We start from the raw sequence: 21251 nt of genomic DNA on the forward strand, positions 1-21251 counted from the left end.
TGGACCAGGGACTGTGCAAAGTGGTTTATATACATTAACCTGTTTAATCTCCACAACAATTCCATAGAATAGGGGCTATGATGATCCTAGTTTAACAAGCAAGGAAACTGAGGCTCAGAGAAGCTGCATAATGTACTCAGGGTCAAAGAGCCAAGAAAGGAGAAACTGGTCTTTACCAGGTGAGATGAGATTGGATGAGAGTGGAGTTGGCTTCCTTCAGCTTCTTCGTGAATGCTCTGGAGACTGACAAAAGCTGGATTAAGGGATTATAAAATGGAGACTTCCTCCAGCAAAGAGGAGAATGCAAACACTGGAGACTGGCAAGTGTGGAGCGCACCGCACAAGGTCGAGGAGACACGGAGCTCCAATGCGGTTTTAAGGGAACTGTTGGACCAGCTGCGAAAGAAGGGAGGGGAGAATCTGAGGAAGAACATGTTGACCCCCAGGGGACCACAGGCCGGCTGATGGATCGCTGTGGAGAGGAGGGAAGGAGAGAGTTATCCTGGGTGGGAGTTACCATGGAGACAAGCTGCAGACACCTGGATCTAATCTGATGACAGGCAGAGCTCTTGTGTGAAAACAAAAGCAAACTACACGATGCACTGGGTTGGGGGGGGGGGTCTGGATTCAAATTCTGCGTCTGTGTCCTGGTGGCAGATTCATGTCCTTTTCAAATGCTTGTGTGCTGCCAGCCACATGGGAGGGACAACCCAACTGAAAACATAGTAGTAGGAAGGCAGCTACAGGGAGGCCCTTGGTCCAGCAGAAAAGGCTGTGAACACTCTCTGTGGGCGGGGGACAGAGAGCTCTTGACGACACTGGGCAGGAAGATTCAGGAGGTGCCAGCATCCTGGCCACTGGCTGTGTGGTCAGGGGTCGGGGGGATTTGGGGGGCCGCTGGGGCAGGGCAGTACTGGGCAGTGAGGTTGGGGAACACAGTGGCTCCTTCTGAGGAAGAAGCCGGGCAGCTTCTGGCTGCCTCTGCAGCTGTGTGGGACTCACCCTGAACCCTGAGAGCAAGAGGCATTATTTTCTCCCCTCTCTTGTCAGATATTGACTCCCACGCAGGAAAAAGGAAGCACCTTTTGTCAGATGCTGTGGCCACTTCCTCTTCAGAAGGCTCCAGCCAATCTCTGGCTTTGCAGAACGAGGGCGCCGACTCCAGCTGCCGGACCTTGAGGGTGTAGGGCCCCAGGGCCGGCGCTGATGGGAGCTGGCCCCTCGGCTGGCTCGCTGGGTTCCAGGGCATCCTCTCTAGTGCAGATCTGGACCCCTGAGCCCGGCCTCGCTGGGGCCCGGCGCTTCCCGGCCCCTCCCTGCATACTGCTCACAGCCCCTGTCAGCCCGCCTGTGTGTCCCTCTCCACAGCTCGGTCAAGGAGCGTGATGACCGGAGAGAAGATGGCGACCTTTCACCCCGCATCCGCCCCCAACCCACTGGAAAGACCCATCAAGATGGGCTGGCTGAAGAAGCAGAGGTCCATCGTGAAAAACTGGCAGCAGAGGTACTTCGTGCTGAGGGCACAGCAGCTCTATTACTACAAGGACGAGGAGGACGTGAAGCCACAGGTACCAGTCTGGCTGTTTGCTCCCTTCCCAGGGCTGTCCCCTCCTGGGTGCGGGGGCGGTGGATGGAGCCCCGCAGATCACTACAGACTCGCAGGGGGGCTTCTTACTAGGATGAGACCCCTGTCCATTTGAAAGGACTTCTCGCTCTCCTTCTCACCCTGTGTGAGATACATAAACTGAGTTGCAGAGATGACAGGGTGATCCTTCTCCACGGAGCCCCAGGATGAGCGCTGGGGCTCTTCCTAAACGCAGCGCTGAGTCAAGGTTGGCACCGTGGTCTCGACGGGGATGTGGAGCGCAAGGGCTCCGGGAGAGTGGATTTGGGTTCAGGAAAATTGATGTGGGGCTTTCATTTATTTGTCTGTTCAATCAGTATTTATTGAGCATCTACTGTGCGCCAGACACTGTTCCAGGGAGCTGAAATAACTCAGTGACTAAAACAGATAAGCACCCCTGACGTGTGGAACTTAGAAGATGGGGAGGGGGGAAGCAGAAAGATAAACGTAATCAATAAGAAAATTATGCGGTTTGTTAGAAAATGACTAGTTCTATGAGGAAAAAAGTAGAATGGGGCTAGGAGGATCAAGCGTTTGGGGGAGGTGGTACAATTTCAAGAAGGGTGGCCAGAATGACTTCATGAGGAAGGGGACATTTGAGCAAAGATTAAGGAGGAGAGGCAATCCGCCAGGCAGATCTCTGGGTAAAGAGCACTCCAGGCAGAGGGGACAGCCAGTGCAAAGGCCCTGAGGTAGAGCATGTCTGATGTGTGTGGGAAATCGCAAGGAGGTCAGCGTGGGAGCAGCAGAGTTAGGGAATGAAAGGATCAGAGGAGATGAGGTCAGAGAGCGGAGCTTTGGGGGTTGGGACGCAAATTGTAAAGGACATTGTAGTCCCCTGTAAGGACTTGAGTCTTTACACTGAGGGTGATGGCAGGCCTGGCAAGCTTCCCGGCAGAAAGGGGTCATTCTTGGGTTATGTTGTAAAAAGATGGTTCTGGTTACCATGCTCAAAAACAGATCCAAGGCTGAAGGGGAGGAGGTATAAGGGTAATTTAGGTGAGAGGTTATAATGTTTAGAATCTCAGTGGGCTGGAAGAAAATGATCAGATCCCTGATATACTTGAAAATACAGCAAACAGGACTTCCAGATGGAGTGGATGGGGCTAGAGAGGGCTTTGATCGTAAATCTTGGGCCTGGGTCTTTTCTTCCTGCCTCATTGATTCCTCGTGGCTATCGTGGTGAATGAGAGAAAAAAGGGGATGCTATTAACAGCTGAGAGACCCCAGGTGTAAATTGTATGTCTCAAGGCAACCAGGAGGACTGGACACCCTTTCTAGAGCTCACGCCTGTGGAGGTGGAAGAGTGGGCAAGGAACTTGTTAGGGAGGACAGACTCTAAAACTTTCTGCAGCCAGAAAAAAAGCCCCAAGAAGGGTGAGGATATTGAAGGTGGATGGCCGGGTAAGCAAAGAAGTGAGAAGGTCATTTTGGAAGAGGACAGTTCTCTCTAAGGGCAGGCTTGAGGCTCTGTGACGCATCGGCAGTGCCCGGTTAACCTCCAGTCAGAGGGCTGTGAGTGTCTGTCCCTGCAGAGGCTGGGGGAGGGGCCAGAGACCCCACCACTGCCTGGGTTCTTGCCCAGTGTCCTGTGCGTGGTAACCAGACTTTCTTCACTTTACAAACAGACCCTATCAGAGGCAAGCAATCACAAGCTAAGATGGGGTTCCTGGTACATTAATAGCCGAGGCAGGAAGTCTTCCCGTCTGCGGAGAGTGAGGGAGATGGCAATAATGTGTTAGCCTTCCCAAAGCAGCAGAAAGGGAAGTTCAGTGAGGCTTACTTCCGTGAGGTGTAGCCGGGGAGCTTGTGTTCTTTTCCTGGCTCTACTACCATCTGGCCATGTAATTATTTAATTTTTCTGGACCCCTCTTTTTTTCTTTTGTAAGATGAGACAATCATATCTGGCCTGCATCTGTCACAGGATTAAATGATATGAAGCACATGTAAAAAATTGTTTTGTAAAAACATAAACGGATGTCAAAGAGTAAAATAAATTATTGGAGGTCCTGGCTTTTCTCCCTTACTTTTGGAGGAGGAAACTCTGAGTCCTCTCAGGATTAAATTAGTCTGGGATAATTAGGTAAAGCTTCTTCTAGAATGACAAGTATGGTTTATTTTTTAGAAAACCTATTAATGTATCAGACCAATAAGTCAAGATCAAGAAGTCAAATGAGAAAAACCACACAACCCCTAAATAGATGGCTGAAAAGAGCATTTGATAAAATCCAAAACTCATTTCAGATATAAAACGTTTTTTTTTTAAAAGGAGTAAAATGATAATTTCTCAGAATATTTTATTTTATATTGATGTGAATATTTTGATTACAAAAGCTATATGGGTATATAGTTGGAAATTTGGAGGATACAGAAAATCACAAAGTAGAAAATAAGAATTATCCCATCAGTAAGAAATAACCACCTAAATCCTCAATTCTTCCAGTTTTGTCTATGCATATACATTTAGAAACTCATCTAAATGCAAAGTTAGTATAATAGTATTCTTTAATTAAAAATTAACAATATGTCGTGAATATTGTCCCGTATTATTAAATATTATTCTACAATGTAATTCTTAGTGGTGGCAAAATAACTTATTTTATGGACATTCTATAAGTTGTTTAACCAATTTCCTCCTGGAAATTAGTTGAGAATTTGGGCTGATTTTTCTATGTTATTATAACAAACAAGAATTAAGTGGACATCCTTGTAGACTTTTCATATATCCATCATTATTTTACTAAGATAAAGAAAAGTCTATTCAAAATAAAATACTTTTATTATGCTATCATTTAACATTGTTTTGGGATTCATAGACATTGCAAATATCTAGACGTGAAATGAAAGATATGAACTAAATTCTTGGGAAAAATTAAAGGTCTATTTCCACACTATGTTTCACACCATTCATGATTCTGGATGGGTTAAAGACTTACGTGTGAAAACGAGTTCGAAAAAATCCTAGAAGAAAGTGTAATTATCTGCATGATCTTTGGGAAGCAGGTGTTTCTTAAGCATAGCAACAAAGACAGCACAAGGAAAAGACTGATTTAATTGCATAAATAGAAATGTCTGTACCTTAAAAACCAAAATAATAAGGTGAAAAGGCAAAAATAAACAGGAAAAAATTTGTAAACAACTATTCTTCCTATTTAAAATAGCCTCAAATCTTATAAGAAACAGCAATAGGAAAATGAGCAAATGACATAAATGGGCAATTTCCCAAAGAAATGTAATAGCCAAAAAGCATAGGTAAAAAAGTCCACTCAGTCATAATTAAAGACATGCAATGGAAGTTAATGAGATACCATTGTCCCCTTATCAAAATGGCAAAGATTTTCTAGAAATTCCAATGTTAGTAAAGACTAGGGAACAGGAATTCTCATGCACAACTGGTGGAAATGAAAATCTGTACAACCTTTCTGGAGGGTAATATGCCTCTTAGAAATGCAAATTCTTTGACCCTGCATTTCTAATGTAGGGGTTCATAATAGTGATGTGGAAACAATGCCCGGTGGTAGGGGCTAAGTTATGTGAGGCAACTTTTATATATCTATCCGATAGAATATAATTCAGCTGTTGATGCCCTAAATTAATACTTTTTGAAATTGAAAGATGTCCATAATATAATTGCTTTGAAAAAAGCAGTTAACAGCAGAGGATGATTTATATGCTAATCCTATTCTTGAGGGAAAAAAACAATGAATCTGTAATTTATGGGAAAAGGCTTGGAAAGAAATACACAGAGTTATTATTATATGTTAACTGAGTTATCTCTGAGTACCGGAGTTACACATAACTTTTACTTTTCTTCTTTCTCTATGACTAAATTATAAATTAGTTGTGAATTTAAAAAGAACACACATACACTATGATTCCTAAAAAGCTCAAAAACCAAAAATCACTCCAGTAATCTTAGAGCAATCAGATGAAAAATGCCCTCATGTATACTGTTGATGTGTACGTTTGGTGCAGCCTTTCTAGAAAGCAATTTGGCCAGATTTCTAAAAGCAAAAAAATATCATATCCAGAATGACCCAGTCATTCTGGTTTTAAGAAGCTATCCAAAAGAAATAATAAGATATATGCAGTGCTATTTGTAATGAGAAACATTAGACCAAATGTCCAACAAAGGAGAATGATTAAGTAAATTATGGGGCCCTCTATGATGCACCCTTGTATATGCTCTTCCAGGGGACCCTGGGGTTCAGGAGAAGGCAGTCTGTGCAGTTTTTCCTCTGAGTTCTCAGAAAAGTCTGTCTAGCTCTAACAGTATAATGCCCTGTAAGTCCATGACCTAGCTTCCTATAACTCATTCCAAAAGTTTCTTTGTCAAGGAAGTTGTTTAAAACAGAATCTCAGTGAATTGCCCTCAAGCCTCTGCTACAATGATGGTTTTAGACAATCCTGGCTGAGCTGTTCCATTGCCTCATCTGCTTTCTCTGAAGTTAGAGCAGAGAGTTGTCTATCAGGGGCGAGCTGGGAAATGTTTAACCAACAGCCCTGTGGTAGGGGAGTTGTTTTGGACACAGCATTTGCCAATTTCTGTTGTGTAGATACTCCCACTGTGTCTGATTCAAGCTACCAGCATCCCTGAACACAGAGTTGAGAAGGGATGTACAGTAGCGTAGCGTTAGATAGTGTTTCTACCACACAGATAGATTTGATGTAAGTGACCGTATGAACAGAAATAGTAGTAAAATAGAGCAAATACTTAGGTAAATAGAAAAAATTTTTTCTTTTCTTTTATATTTATATGAGATGATGGATGATCACCAAACTTATTGTGGTGATCATTTCACGACACTTGTGGGTCAAATCGTCATGCTCTGCACCTTGAACTTGGACAGTACGGTATGTCAATTGTGTCTCAGGGGGATTGCAAGAAAAAAAAGAAAAAAAGAATTAGAAAGTGATGAATTCTGAGTAGTACTACCTTTATTTTTAGTATAAAATATTTCATTGTAAGTTTATATAATTTAACTTTTAATAATGGCTGTGAGTTATGGCACCAGAATAAAACACTATGTAGTTTTTTCAGACAGGAGGGAGTACTGCCTGGTAGGAAGATAAAGAAAGTGTCATTTCAGGGGTACCTGCCTCTCCTAAGTTCGTCTTTAAACGGTTATTTGATAGTTTCATCCAAAAATAGTGAAAATAAAATACAAAGTATGTAAATACCATTTATTTAACAGTTACTAGGTGCCAGGCTCTGTGTTAAGTGTCCTGAATATACTATCCAGCAGCACAATCTCAGGGTCATTTTTTTTCTGAGGCCACTGATATTATTTAAAGATGGCAAGGAGCATGTAGGTGGTGGTTATTTTTAAGTAATAAAATTAGAGAAGTGTAGGCAGAATTTTTTTTCTTTTCTCTTGTCCTCCTTCCCCCGGCTCCCCTCCTTCCCCTCCTTCTCCTCTTCCCCTTTCTCTCCCCCACCTTCTGCTTTCGCTTCTACTCTTTTTCTCACTCAGTCTTAGACATTTGCATTTATAGACCCCCAAGAAACATTTATTCTTTCAGGATTCTGAGCTGACCTGGGAGTTCCTTAAGACTCTTCCTTTATAGCTTTTCTGCTGCCAATCCTTTTCATCCACGATTTGTTCTAGAAACAAGACATCACTGTTTACTCAGCTCAAAATCAGACACACTACCTATGACAGCTAGTGAAATGTAAATTATGAGTAAGGAACTCTAGGACAATTAACTGTGCCTCCTCGTGCCGTTACTTAAACTTTGAAAGTGTTGGTTTCCTCATCTGTAAAGTGGGAGTGGCCATCCTGCCATGTTTCTGATTTGGGGGGCTGTTCTGAGGTCTAAGGAGACGTTGCATGTGACAGTGCACTGTCAATGGTAAAGCAATGAGTGTACACGTGGTGGAAGTGACTTGGTTTTCTGATGACATATTCATGTGTAAGGTCACAAATTCCACCCTCACTCCCCCCCTCCCCCCCAGTGGATCCATGATCCTCCTCCCCTTGCCCGTTCAAGGGACATTAAGCTGATGGGTCCAGCACTTCCACTGTGACGGTGAAGAGCACAGGGTCTGAACACACTTCTGAGATGAATTACCATTCTGTCACTTACTAGCTCTGTGACATTGGACAAATCACAGAACCATTCTGATCCCGAGTTTCCTCACTTGTAAATCTGTGTAGCAATACCTTGCCTGGAGAATTGCTTAAAGGACTAAGCGAATAACACACAATCAAGGTGCTCAGCAGAGGGACAGACACCTAGAGCGTGCAGCTCAGGAGCTCTTGCTGCTACTAAGTGCTGCATCGCCTCAGTGAACCTGTGGTTCAGTCCTCAGTGCCCCGTTTGGCAGCCCGGCGGGTGGTATGGTCCCCCCAGTCTCAGCATGGCCTCCACAAAGATCAGGTGTCTGGTTTGGCAAGGAATTTTGGCTCTTGGAAAGTAGGAAGAGGCAAGTGTTGGTGACGGCACCCTCTCAGCTCATTCTCCAGTCAGAACCGTGTCCGCCTAGCTTCTTTAGACACCTTGCTTGCTCTCACATAGCTGCCACTTAATCTGACCAAGGTCTGAGTAGCAGAAGTGCCCCATTCGAAGCTGAGATGCCAGCTTTCCATGCTCCTCTCTGCTATCCCATCATTATCCTATCTGTCCTCCAACTTTATTTTAGTTCATAGCTGGTAAAGTTTTTGCTTACCTTAAAGGCCTCGCTTTCAATCTTTCAGGGTTGCATGTATCTACCAGGGAGTACAATCAAGGAGATCGCCACAAACCCAGAAGAAGCGGGGAAGTTTGTCTTTGAAGTCATTCCAGGTAGGTGACGAAATGTGGGATAGACGTGCATCACGTTCCCATGTTACTTCTGACCCCAGAAGTCAAGGCTACATTCAGTGAGTCTGTCAACCAGCTAGCCAACCAACCTAGTAAGAATGCATAAGAGTTCTGTATATAGTTAATGATCCCATACTAGTTCATTAACGACATGTGAACTTAGTGAGTGTGCATCCGGTTGAGCTCTGTAAGCATCTCACGAGCACCTGCTTGGAGCCAGGTATCCACTAGGCACTGGGATACTGATTGGAAAGTACATCATCCCTGCTCGCCAAAAGGAGCTCAACTTTGAAGGCGAGTGGGACAATAAAATGAACAGTTATATTATAAATTGAACCATGTGAAGTCACCATGTTGGTAGGTCAAAAACGGTCGACAGTCAACAGTCTCATGTGGTGCATTGTGACCTATTAAGAAACGACAACTCCGACTTACTGAGCACTTACTACATGTCGGGCGCTGTAATTTACCTATTGCAGAAGTTAGCCGCACACTGGAGGGTGTCTCTTTCTAATCAAGAGTTACCTTCCTCGAATGCATCTGGGGAAAGGGGAAGTCTGTCTCAGTTTGTCTCAAGGGGAGTTTGCTTGTGTCTGTGGAAGTCTGTCACACTGAGGCTCTCCTCCCTGTCTCTTGCTCCTTCACCAGCCCCCACCCCCACAACCAGCAGGAACTACAGAGCCGCTGGTCCAGCTATGCAGCCAGATTGCTGCTGCCATGCTGACACAGCAGGGGAGACCAACGTCCCCTGAGTGCCCCTTGCCTTAAATTTCTTCTTACCTCTCACGCAAGGCAGCTGTGTGCATAAGAAACTTGATGGCAAAGTCAGTGTAGCAGAGAGGATAGACGTGCCCTATCTGGAGCCAGCCTGCCCGGGGCCACATCCTGGCCCTGCCACTTACTATGTGTGTAATTGTGATCAATTATTTAATTTAATAATTTAATTTGATTATTTAATTTCTCTTTGCCTCTGTTTCTTTACCTGGGAAATGGGGACAATGATGATGATAGTGAAGATTAAGTAAAGAAATATATATGCCACGCTTGGTGCAGTGCCAAGTGTTTGAAGTTTGGGCAATAACTAGAGGAAATTGTAATGTAGAAACCAATCCCAAAACTGTCTCTGTTTATAGAAAAGAAAGAAAAACAGGTGTTTTATTTTTAAAGTTCAGCTCTTCCCAAGTGGCCCCCTCATGGACACTCCCTTGCTTTTTATCTGAGGGTCTATCCATTTTTCTTCCTCCTCAGAGGAAGAGCCTACTTTTCCAGTCTCTCCTTTCTGGGATAACCCCACCTGTTTCCCACGAGGTTTCTTCTATCCCTAGGATCCCTTTCCCAGCACAATTCAAGGGATGTGACCATTCATGATGACACGTGTCCCAAAACCTGATTTTTCAATCTGGGGTGACCCTGCTGAGAGCTCCAACTGCAAATTTACTGTGGACTTTGCAGTAACTTGAAGACTGCTGTTACTGTAGGATGAAGATTTGTTCTCTCATTGTCACTCACACTTACAGCTGTCTCCTGGGCTGCTGGGGGAATTCTTGGACAGATTCACACATGTGTGTATGTGCACATGCACACACTCAACTCATAAGGACAAATAATTCTAAAGCAATAGTAAGGCAGGGAACCATTTTCCTAAAGACACCATCATTCTCAAGGTTCCACCTAACCTAAAATGAGACAACCCTTTATGTTATGATGTAGAGAATTTTCAATTCCTCTTTTTGTCATCCTCTTGTGCAAGACAATTCTCAGGGGCCAGCGCTGGCATGAGAAATGGCCTTCCTAATCGGGGCCCCCTCTCTGTGATCACCAGTTTTAGCTGCACAAAGGCCATAGAGAAGAATTCGGGTGTTGTTATGCTGTTTTTCTTTATTTGGAGCAGGCAAAAATTTGAGGCAAGCTTCTCCCTCCCTAACTACCTCAAGCAGCATAATTATCTGTTCTCTCACCCAAAGGGAGTCATCAGGGATGGGGGGTTTATTCCTTCTGTAGGATATGTAGCATTTAATTCTCATACTGCCTTCTGAAATGTTACACCAAAATTATTGAGCACCTGCTACGAGCTGGGCACTATTGTAGGAACTGGGGATCCAGCAATGAACAAAACAGCCTGTATGCAGCTTACAGTCAATGGGGGGAGACTGAAGACAAACCAAATAAATGAGAACATTGTATAGTTTTATTATGGGAGAAGTACTATGGGAAGAAAGCAAAGAAAGAGAAAGTACTGGATGAGGTGGGGATGGCAACTGTTGATTTGTCATTTGAAATAGAGCGGGAAGAATAGACATCATTGAGAAGGTGACCTTTGAGCCAAGATCGAAGGAAGTGAAGGCGTGAGCCAAGTGCACATCTGGAGGAAGAGCATTCCAGGAAGGGGGACAGCCAGTGCAAAGTCTCTGAGCCTATTTCTTGTGTCCAGGAAACATCAAGGAGGCCAAGGTGGTTACAGTGAAGCGCTGAGAAGGGAGAAGAGTAGGTGATTTGGTCAGGGGTGGGCATAGGTTTTACAGGCACTGGTAGGCAACTGTAAAAAGTTTCGTTTTTGTGCTAGAAGGATGGAAAGCCATTGGGAGATTTTGAGCAGAGAAGTAACGTGATCTGACTTTTGTTTTAAAACTCTTTTGAGTTGAGACTAAAAAGGGGCAAAGACGGAGCAGGAACACCAGTGAGGAGATTATTGTAATTATCCAAGTCAGAGATAGTAACAATGAAGGGGGTGAGGAACGATCAATTTCTGGACACATTTTGAAGGTAGAGAGGACTTCATCTGCTGATGGATTGGATGTAGGAAAGAGAAGTCAAGGTTGACTCTAAGGTTTTCACGCAAACAACAGGAAGGATGGCTTTCCTGAGATTTGTGCATGTGACCAGTTTTGGGTGGAAGATCAGGGCTTTAGCTTTGGCCGTATTAAGTAATTAATTCAATTTTAATGATAAGGAAACCAATGTTCAGGATAATTTAGCTACTGCTGTGATAGAGGTGATGATAGGATGTTAAGGGATTTAGAAAAGGGAGTCCCCACTCCATCTGGAGTGGGAGGAGGAGGTTTGAAGGAAGGGTCCTTAGAGAAGATAACATTTGCACTAGGTTTTAAAGGATGGATAGGAGTTCCTTAGGCAGGGGAAGAAAAGAAGGGAGGTTCCTTTCTGACAGGGGTAGCAGCCCAATAGGTGACACAGGCTGAACACACTGTTTAAGTCAGAGAAAATATGTGCCTGAGGGCAGAGATGCTGTCCATGGGCTCTGTATTAATGTCAGGCAGTTTCCCTCAAAGACAGCTCTCCCTCGCACCCCAATGTGCCCAAACATTCATTTTTTTGAAGGGTAACAAAGAATTTTCAAATTCCCTTTGGTTCTTGTCTCTTGAATCTATCTTAATATTACCCAGCCTCACCTTCCTTATCCTTTGGGATGACTTACTTCTCAATCCATCTGTCATCAGCTCTTCTAATCAGAAAGATCGGTCCAAAGAAGCCCTGGTCATTGAGGAACGTCCTGAGAGCTGGATATTTCTCAGTGGTGTTGCCATGATGGAACTAAAGGAATCTCTCAGGAATGAGAGAAAACTGAGAAGGCATGTTCTTGATAACGTAATAGACTGGAGTGTAGGCATGGTGGAGAAGGATACCAGATAAATTTTGGCCAAGGTCAAATTTGAAGTACTATGGGTTGGTGGAAACTATTGGGAGAAAGACCCATGGCCTTGCCTTGAGTTTGGTGATAACTTACTGGGTACCAATGGGCAAGACCCTTTGCATCTCTGGGCTTCAGTTCCATTATTTGTAGAGCGGAAATGATACTAGAGCCCTACTCTATTACTAAAGGATGTTGTGTTTCCTATGGGATTCTTTAGTTCTGCCCTGAGGGCTTTTTACTGCCCATCTTACTTCTGGCAACACCCAGTTTCATAATGTTCCTCAGTGGCCGGCACTTCCATGGGCTGACACTTCTGGCCAGAAGAGCTGATGACCCAGTGATAAGGTGGATTCAGAATCAGGTTGTCCCAAAGTGTAAAAGAAAGTGAGGCTGGGTAATATTAAGATAGGTTGAAGAGACTGAAAACAAAGGGACTTTGAAAGTATTTTGTTGCTGTGTAAGAAAATACAGGTTTGGGCCCAACTGGGCAGCTAGAACAGGCTCTTTTTTTTAAGCTTTTTAAAAGTTGAAGTATAGTTGATGTACAATATTATATAAATCACAGGTGTACAATATACTGATTCACAGTTTTTGAAGGTTATACCCCATTTATAGTTATTATAAAATACTGGGTATATTCCCATGTTGTACAATATATCCCTGTAGCTTATTTTATACCCAATAGTTTGTCCCTCCTAATCCCCTACCCCTGTATTACCCCTCCCCCATCCCTCTCCCCACTGGTAACCACTAGTTTTTTCTCTATATCTGTGAGTTTGCTTCTTTTTTTGTTATATTCACTAGTTTGTTGTATTTTTTAGATATCACATATAAGCAATATCATACAGTATTTGTCTTTCTCTGACTTATTTCACTTAGCATGATGCCCTCCAAGTTCACCCATGTTGCTGCAAATGGCAAAATTTTGTTCTTTTTTGTGGCTAAGTAATATTCCATTGTATATATATATCACGTCTTCTTTATCCATTCATCTGTTAATGGACACTTAGGTTGCTTCCATATCTTGGGAACTGCAAATAATGCTATGAACATCGGTGTTCATGCATCTTTTCAAATTAGTGTTTTTGTTTTTTTCAGATAAATACCCAGGAGTGGAATTGCTGGGTCATATGGTAGCAAAGCAGGCTCCTTTTGAAGGAAATGCCCTGATATTTTGAGAAGAATGGGTTGATGTCCCCTAAAGCAATGTGAGATTTAATAGTATCCTGTAATTGAAAGGGATTGCTGCTATTTTCTTGTACTTTGTAAGACCTATGTTTGATGTGCCCCTTCTCCCTCTCCTCTCCTTCTCTCTCCCTATTTTTCTCTCTTTGTCACTTTCTCTTATTCTTTCTCTTGGTCTCCTCTCCCCACTCTGCCCCCTTGTCATTTCTTCCACACTTTTGTCCATTTGATAACACCAACCCAGGACAGACTACAGATGTCTGTCTGTAATCTTGGGTTTAAAGTGAAAATGATAAAGAAAGTCCTAACAAACTTCATTTGTCCATCAGCTATGTACCGAGAGCCTACTATTTGCAATGTCTTCACGCAGGCAGGAGGGCAGTAATCCTGAACAGGAGGCACTGATTCATAAGAAAGGCATACGGTGCTCATTGCCCCTCCCTCCTGAGTTGCTGTTCCCTCCTCCAACCCCACAGCTTAGCTCAGGGTAGCCTAGGAAGGTATCCATGTTGGGCGTGATGGACTTAGGTTTCAGAATCGTATGGGCTGAGCCTGTCTCCTCTTGTACTGACACCGCCCCTTGAACTTCCTCTTAATTTTTGATAGGAAATGGCTTCTGTCCTCCATGGGGACAGATCTCAGCCCAAATCATCTCAGCTGCAAACCACTGAGTTCAATGATTTGTCTATAGGATTAGAGCTCCAGCAAAAACAATAAAGGTGCGTAGATACTCAGTTCTGCTGAGGAAAAGTAGATGCTTTTGTGCTGTTTGACTGCTTGTTTAATTGGACCAAAGAAGCAATTCAGGCTCCGCTTCCCCTCGCTGCCCCTTGCCCTGGCGCCTGACCAATGTATGACCTTCATTAGTGTTACTTCTTCCTCCAGCCTCATGTGACCAGAGTCGCACGGGACAGGACTCCTATGTCCTCATGGCCAGCTCCCAGGCGGAAATGGAGGAGTGGGTTAAATTCCTTAGGAGAGTCGCTGGCACACCCTCTGGAGGTAAGGACTCCTGCAGGCTTTCCTGGACAGGTGTCTGTGACATCTCAAGGATGGGAAGGAGGTAGATCCAGACAAGAGCTTTCCTTGAACAGTGTTCAAAGAAGACCACCAGAAGACAACTCCGAGGCCGTGCTTATTGCCAAGGCTCTAACTTCCCTCCCTGGCTGATGTCAAAACCAACTCCAGATTAGCTGGAAGGACTGCAAGCCCTTTGCACTCATTGGCAAATGTGTGTGATGCCCTGAAGCAGTCCTTTCTCCTCTCTGGACACAGTGTTCTCATCTGTAAAACGAACGGGTTGCACCAGCTGACCCCAGTTCCTGGCAGCACTAACCTTCAGTGGTACCAAGAGCCTGCCCAGTTATGGGGGTTTGGGAACCCAAGAAGGTTGATGGCAAGATCTATGCTGAAAGCATAAGTTAGGCTGATCAGCACAGGAAACTAAAGCTGCTGTCCAGAATTGGGGTGGTCACAAGGGGGAGAGGTTCCGGAATTGTGTCTGCAGTCTTACAGGTACACAGTGAATTCAGGGTTGAACACTTTTCTGGGTTACTAGTGTTTGAGTTTATAAGCTCAAGTTCAAGGTTACAAGCTCAAGTGTTTGAGCTCTCAGAGAACACCCGGTGTTGTGTCCACACTACAGGAGGGCCCTGCCTGTGAATAACTAATGTGAAAAAAATCTGAAATTAACCAACAGGTGAATCCAGTATGTGTTTTTTCCTTTCATAAAAATATGAAAGAACTGATGACACAATCTCAAGTGACCACTTTCCTTCAACTTTTTTAGGAACACACTCATTTGTGTCAACTCCAGGATAACAGTATAATTTATGATTATTTATCAGTTATGCTGCCTGTTATTTTGGAAATTATTCAGGGGGGGCTGTTATAGCTCAAATATTAAATATTTATTTGATTGCCCAATAGTTTCTCTCAAAAATTATGAACATCTTAACAATTTTGTGGACATTGGAAAAAATATAGGAAAATAATCACTCCTAAAACGACCAGAGGTGTTTTTATATTTTCCTTCCAGCTGGTGTTCATATATACATACTTGTTTCTCAGGATGACAAACACAGGATTTATGCAGTTCAACACCTTTTATTTTCTAGCTTAATTTTCCCAAAGGGCTGTACAATCTTAATGGATAAATTTTATCCAAATGACGTTAAGCAAGAAAGAGGTATTTACTGGGCAGGTGCAAGCTACTCCAAGAAACCAAGGGCAGGAACTTCCAGGAAGACTGAAGGGACTGGGGCTGAGAACTGATCAACATGAGCTTATCCTGCCAGTTTCCCTGGGGCCACACAGCTTCCCATTCCGCTTTTCTCTGCCTGCCTGTTTTTCTCTAGTTAACAGCCCTCTAGCGCTCACGCCTGTCCCAGACACTGCTGTGCCAGCCCCAGCTTTCCCATATTTATCCCTGGAGTACCAGCAGAGGCTGAGCTCAGCCTCTACTGCCGCCCCATTCCAAACTCCTGGCTCAGCTGCGGTCAGGATCTGGGGCAGGGAGGAAGTCCTGTGGCCAGTGACCTGCCCAGGAGGGGGTGCGAGAAAAGAAGTGACTTGGATGGGACAGCCTAATTTGAGTGCCTGCCTCATACAAATAGCTGCAACCTATTACAAAAAAAGAGGAGAGTAGTTTCATTAACCATTTCCCAATTCCTAAACGCAGTATTTTTTATGGTGCTAATCAGGTTGAGATGAGGGGTTTATTTATTAAAGCTCTGTTATGTGCTGCTCAGCCTGGATGGTCTGACCTGTGACCTTCCTTATTGCCCTGGATTGTGAGATGGCTGACATTTTCTGTTTTCCCTGGTCCAGTGCTTTAGGCTGTCTGCAGTGACAAGGGTAGCACATGTCGTCTAAATTATGCACCTGTTCTGAGTCAAAATGCTGTGGAGGCACTGTGCGTACCAGCATCTATGCCCCTTGTGGCGCTCTGCTCAGCCATGTCAGGGCGAACCGCTGCAATGGTCATAACCCACATGGGGATTTCTCCCTCACCCCACTCGGAGGCCACCACCATCAGAAGCAAGTCAAGCGTAAGTCCTGTAGGCAGAGGAAAGTCCAAGGGAGGAGAGATAAGAGTCCAGCACTATTTATGCATTCAAAGAACAAGGTCTGGATTTGATGTGGCATCTCAGATTGAACCAAAATCAGACATCTCAGGATGAGAAGGCATTTTAAGACAGCAGAGTCCAGTCTGAGGTCTTGGGACAAGTCAGACATTTGCTCTTCCTGTTTGTAAGTCTGGAAACTTCAGTCCTGAGGAAGTAAATGATATGTCCAAGGGGCCCAGCCATCGAGGGGCAGGGCTGGGGCTCCTGCCTCCGGGGAGGCCCTCTTTCGTCTTGTAAAGTGCCTCTGATCTGGGTCTGCTAGATCGGCAGGGCATGCCCCCTCGCACGCTGGAAAGTCACTGAGGTATGTTGTTGCTGTCTTTTTTTCAGCTCTTCATGAAACTTTCTATGACTTTTCCCACCCAGAACCTACCCACTTCTCACCACCTCTGTTACTTGCCATTCTGGTTGAGGCGCCAGACTGCCTTGTTCGAATAGCAGCAGTGGTCTCCAAACTCTCTCCACGCTTCCAGGCTCGCCTTCTTGTAGTCTGTTTTCAACAGAGAGAAGAGTGAGCTTATTAAACCTGTCATCTCAAGACCGTCTCTGCTCATTACTGTCCAATAGCTTCCTTTCTCTCTCAGAGGAAAAGTCAGAAGCCTTATAATGACTCCACACACAATCTGCCCCCACCCCCATGACCTCTCTGACCTTGTTTTCTAGAACCTTCTCCAGTGCTCATTTCACTCCAGCTTCACCAGCCTCCTTGCTCTTCCCCAGACACCCTAGGTACATTCCTGCCTCACGGCCCTTGCACTTGCTGCTTCCTCTGTCAGGAACCCTCCTTCCCCAGGGTGCTGCACGGCTTGGTCCCTTGCTTTCCTCAGGTCTTTGCTCAAACTTCACTTCAGTGAGCCTTCCCCTGATTGTCCCGTTTGACATTGAACCCCTTCCCCACCAAGTCATTCTAATGACAATTCTGCAGAGCTGAGGCTTCCTCCTGCCCCGACTCCTTTTCTGGCTCCCCTGATGGGAGAGAGGGTCCACATGGTCCCCGTGGCATACCTAACTTCTTCCCCTCGGCTCCTTCTGCCTCTGAGCTGACTCTGAACACGCCTCTTACCTTGTCCGATTTGATTCTGGGACCAATTCCAGTGGGTGTGTGTTGGGGAGAGGGGGAAGGTTCCCCACGCGTCTAAGCAATTCTTGGACACCAGCTAGGTGTTCTACAATTTAACTCAATTTTGATACTATCTACCTGGAGATAGCTTCAGATTTCACAGGTTAATGGCTCAGTCCTACAAGACTGCCCTCATATGCCTATGGCAAGTCCAGATTGTACCCTGTGCGTCTGACCAACCAGCTACAGATTGGAAGTTCCACAACCCCCTCCTTGGGTTCAAATAATTTGCTAGAGTGGCTCACAGAACACAGGAAACCAGTTTACTTACTAGATTACTGGCTTATTATAGTAGAACAAAGCTCTGGAACAGCCAGATAGAAGAGATGCATAGAGAAGGTATGTGGAACGGGCACGGAACTTGCATGCCCTCCCCCAGCGCCATTCTACCTGCACCTCCTTGTGTTCACCAACCCGGAAGCTCTCTGAACACATCCTTTTGGGCTTTTCTGGAGGCTTTAGTACATAGGCATGATTGATTAAATCATTGGCCATTGGTGGTTGAACTCAATCGCCAGCCCCTCGCCCCTCCCTGGTGGGTGGGGCTGAAAGTTCCAAACTAATAATCACATTGGTTGGTTGGTTGGTTCCCCTGGCAACCAGCCCCCATCCTTAGCTGGGATCCAAAAATTACCTCTTTAACAGAACGAAAGACACTTTATCGCTCTCATCGCAGGAAATTTGAAGAGTTTTAGGAACTCTGTGCCAGGAAATGGGTGGAAGACGAAAAAATATTTCTTATTATGCATCACAATATTGCACATTGGAGAGCAGCTCTTTGGTGCTCCTTGGTGTTCCAGCCTTTTCCTTCCTAGGCAGCCAATTTATCTCTCTCTCTCTCACTCCCTTTTTTTTTTTTTCTTTCTTTCTTTTTTTTTTTTTTTCCTACCTTTTCTTAAGGGCCCAGCTGGAAAGGTTAGATTAATTTTTTCCCAGAAGTTCTGGATGCAATTCTAAGTTGTCCCGAATTACGAAGGAGAAAGGGAAGGGAGGTGATCACACCTCAACTTCAGGTGACTTGTTCCCAGGCTCCCAGCTGCCCACTTTCTCCAAGCCACCTCCCCCTTTTAGTAAGAGGGCTCTGCCTTCCCTGGATCTCAGCATTGAAACCTGATCTCCGTCCCATCCCCAGGAGGCTGGCAGCCATATTGCAAATTGTTACTCAGTCGGGACCTGCTTTGCCTCCTTCCTGCGGAGGATGGCCTTTGAAGTTTTCCTTGGGCCATCACCGGGTGCAGAAGCACTGCACTCAATTATGCATAGCTCTGCTCCACCCAACCAGGTTGAAAGACCCTGGGGCAGGTCTCATGGTTTAAGCGTCTTTGTGTGTTTGCCAGCACTAGGCATGGTTCATGTAAATATGGAATTGTTCTATGCCTCAGGTTCCTTTTCTCCCTCTCATTTCTTTAGGTCTCTGCAGCCTTCAGAGCAAGATTTCACAACCCACAGCCCAGCGTAGCCTGTGGGAGTGTGGTCTCTGTGATTCACTGTTACCTCATGTGTCTTGCTTCTTTCTCTCTGGCTAAATGGGACATTACGAGGCATGATTTTTATTTATTTTCATTAATTCCCTCACCTCCCTTCCCCTGAGATCCTAACACCAGACGGATACTTATTTATTCATTTACTCAACAAATATTTCTTGAGCATGTGTCACGTGCCAGGCGCGGCCCCAGCACTGGGAGTACAACAGTGAGAGAGAGAAGAAGAGAGAAAAAAAGAAAAGACAAAGTCTCTGCTTTCAAGGAGCTCACAGTCTAGCAGGAGACACAGAAAGGAAACAAAAACCCCAAGGAAAACCATAAAATTACAACTGCGAAAAGTACCATGAAGAAAAAAACTCATGGTGCTATGTAAGGGAAAAAAAAATGTCTTTGTTAAGAAGTTCAGGGAAGGCGTCCCTGAACTAGTGATGATTAAGCTTCTATCTGAAAAGCCAGTAGAGGCCAGCTAGGCAGAGAAGGGGGAAGAGGAACAGTGTCCCAGTCAGAGGACTAGCATGTGCAAAGGTCCTGTGGCAGAAAGGAGAATGGGCTCTGGAGTGAGAGGAAGGCGAGAACAGTGGAGATAGCTATGTTAAAGATGTGGGTCTTCATCCTAAAGTGGCTTGGATAAGGGTGGGGGTGGTGGAGATGGAGAGAAGTAAACAGGCTTGCTTGTTTCTGTGGTAGCATTGCCAGGACATAGGAGTGAATTTGACATGGAAGGAGACTGCGGTGTCACAGATGAGTCCTCCTTTCCTAGGAGCACATGGAAGGGTGAACTTGGTTGGCAGCATCACACTGCCCAGGACCCTTCCTGGCAGTCCTTCCCTGCCCCTGCCTATCCTGCCCATGAGGCTGAGAGTCCACTTCAAGTCTCCTGGGCATGTCTAGTTGGCCTGCTGCACTCTTTGCTGAATCTTCTCAATGGGAGGGGGGAAATCATCTCATTTTACCCGGCAACCCACCTCCAAGATCCTTCTCTCTGAATGCTCCACTGAGCCACATGCAACTCAGTCATTTCCAGGGAAGGGTAGGCTGGCTTCATCAGCGCTAAGTGAAATCCTGTGTTCCTGCCAGAGGCTTTGATATATGGAGCGACGTTGGTAAGGGCTGTGTGTGGGATTTTTTTTTTTTTAACCCACCTCCCTGGTATTCCTTGAATGGCAGTTGACAATTCGCCGCTAAGTAAAAGGAGGCACTTATTTTTATTGCGGGGGCCTTGACAGCTTTATGTTCACTCTTTAAAAGCCAAGAGTCATGTGTGTAAAGGTGAGTGGGGAGGAGAAGTAGTGTGGGAAGGAGGAAGGGAGGGCCGGGGCAGGTGCCGACACATCCCATGGTTTCAGTGCCGGAATCTGAACCTGAAGCAGTATTGACAAGCATGTGTTGATCTGGAAGCAAGAGGGGACGGTTCTTGCAGCTTGGGGAGGAGGGAAGGTCTGAGCCTGGCCCAGCAGAAAGTACGATTCCTCGGCCCCCGCCATGCCTCATATTCCCAGGATGCCGCGGTGGGAACCGGGCTGTGGCTTTCCTGCCCTGGCACTGCTCTTTTGCTGGAATTTCAGGAAGAAAACCCCCAAGCTCCAAAAGAAAGGTATTTCTTTCCTATTTTGGGATTCAATTCTTCCATGAAAAGACACTTCGCCCAGCTCCCCTTCCCTCTCCTGTCTGAGAGGGGCATGCTCCTGGGACTGAACCTCTGGGGACGGGGCCAGTGCGGAGAGGGAGGAGAGGGGCAGGGCGGGCTCTCGGTGACCTGGGCTGGACTGGAGGTGGGGTGGGAGGGGCTCTTGTCCTGAATCCAAGAGTGTTGGAGCGATGATGAAGTAGGAGCTAGGTTAGAAAGGAGGTGACAGCGAATTTTTGCTTAACGGAACCAACACAGTGTTCTGGGGTTTTCCAGCAAATCTGGGGAGAGGGCTTAAGAAGTAAAGAATGGAGGATGGCTTGTGAGCAGAAACTGCGCAGCTTACCCCTCTCTCTCTTCCCTTGAGCCTTGCTGCCGTCTGAAATTTCACCTAGACAATTTTATTCCACTGAGTTTAAACAAGAAAGATTAAAGTACCGATTTTAGGATCACAGGGCAAATATGACCTTGGACAGATTCCTAATCTGAGTCTCAGTTTTCTCATCTGTAAAATGGAACAATTGTAGGGTTCTTATGAGGACTAAATGAGAGCACACATGAAAGCTTTTAGGGTAGTCTGTCATACATTAGCTTAATTAATTAAATGTATTAATAATTAGATTACATATT

The 21251-nt window shown here is 45.2% G+C and overlaps 1 protein-coding gene across 2 annotated transcripts in view; it reads left to right on the forward strand.

Annotated features, from left to right (window-relative positions):
* Window positions 1-1352: 1352 nt before the first annotated feature.
* The window catches only part of ARHGAP25 (Rho GTPase activating protein 25), a 45297-nt gene continuing 25398 nt past the window's right edge, over window positions 1353-21251 (forward strand). The window contains exons 1-3 of one of the 2 annotated variants that reach the window (XM_068564410.1): window positions 1353-1568; window positions 8323-8410; window positions 14148-14264. In XM_068564410.1, the coding sequence (XP_068420511.1) occupies window positions 1386-1568; window positions 8323-8410; window positions 14148-14264 (388 nt within the window). In that variant the 5' untranslated portion in view covers window positions 1353-1385. The remainder of the gene's footprint in view (window positions 1569-8322; window positions 8411-14147; window positions 14265-21251) is intronic. The other variant, XM_068564411.1, reaches the window with a different exon arrangement.

The sequence above is a fragment of the Eschrichtius robustus genome, chromosome 15, assembly GCF_028021215.1.
Source record: "Eschrichtius robustus isolate mEscRob2 chromosome 15, mEscRob2.pri, whole genome shotgun sequence".
Taxonomy (NCBI): Eukaryota; Metazoa; Chordata; class Mammalia; order Artiodactyla; family Eschrichtiidae; genus Eschrichtius; species Eschrichtius robustus.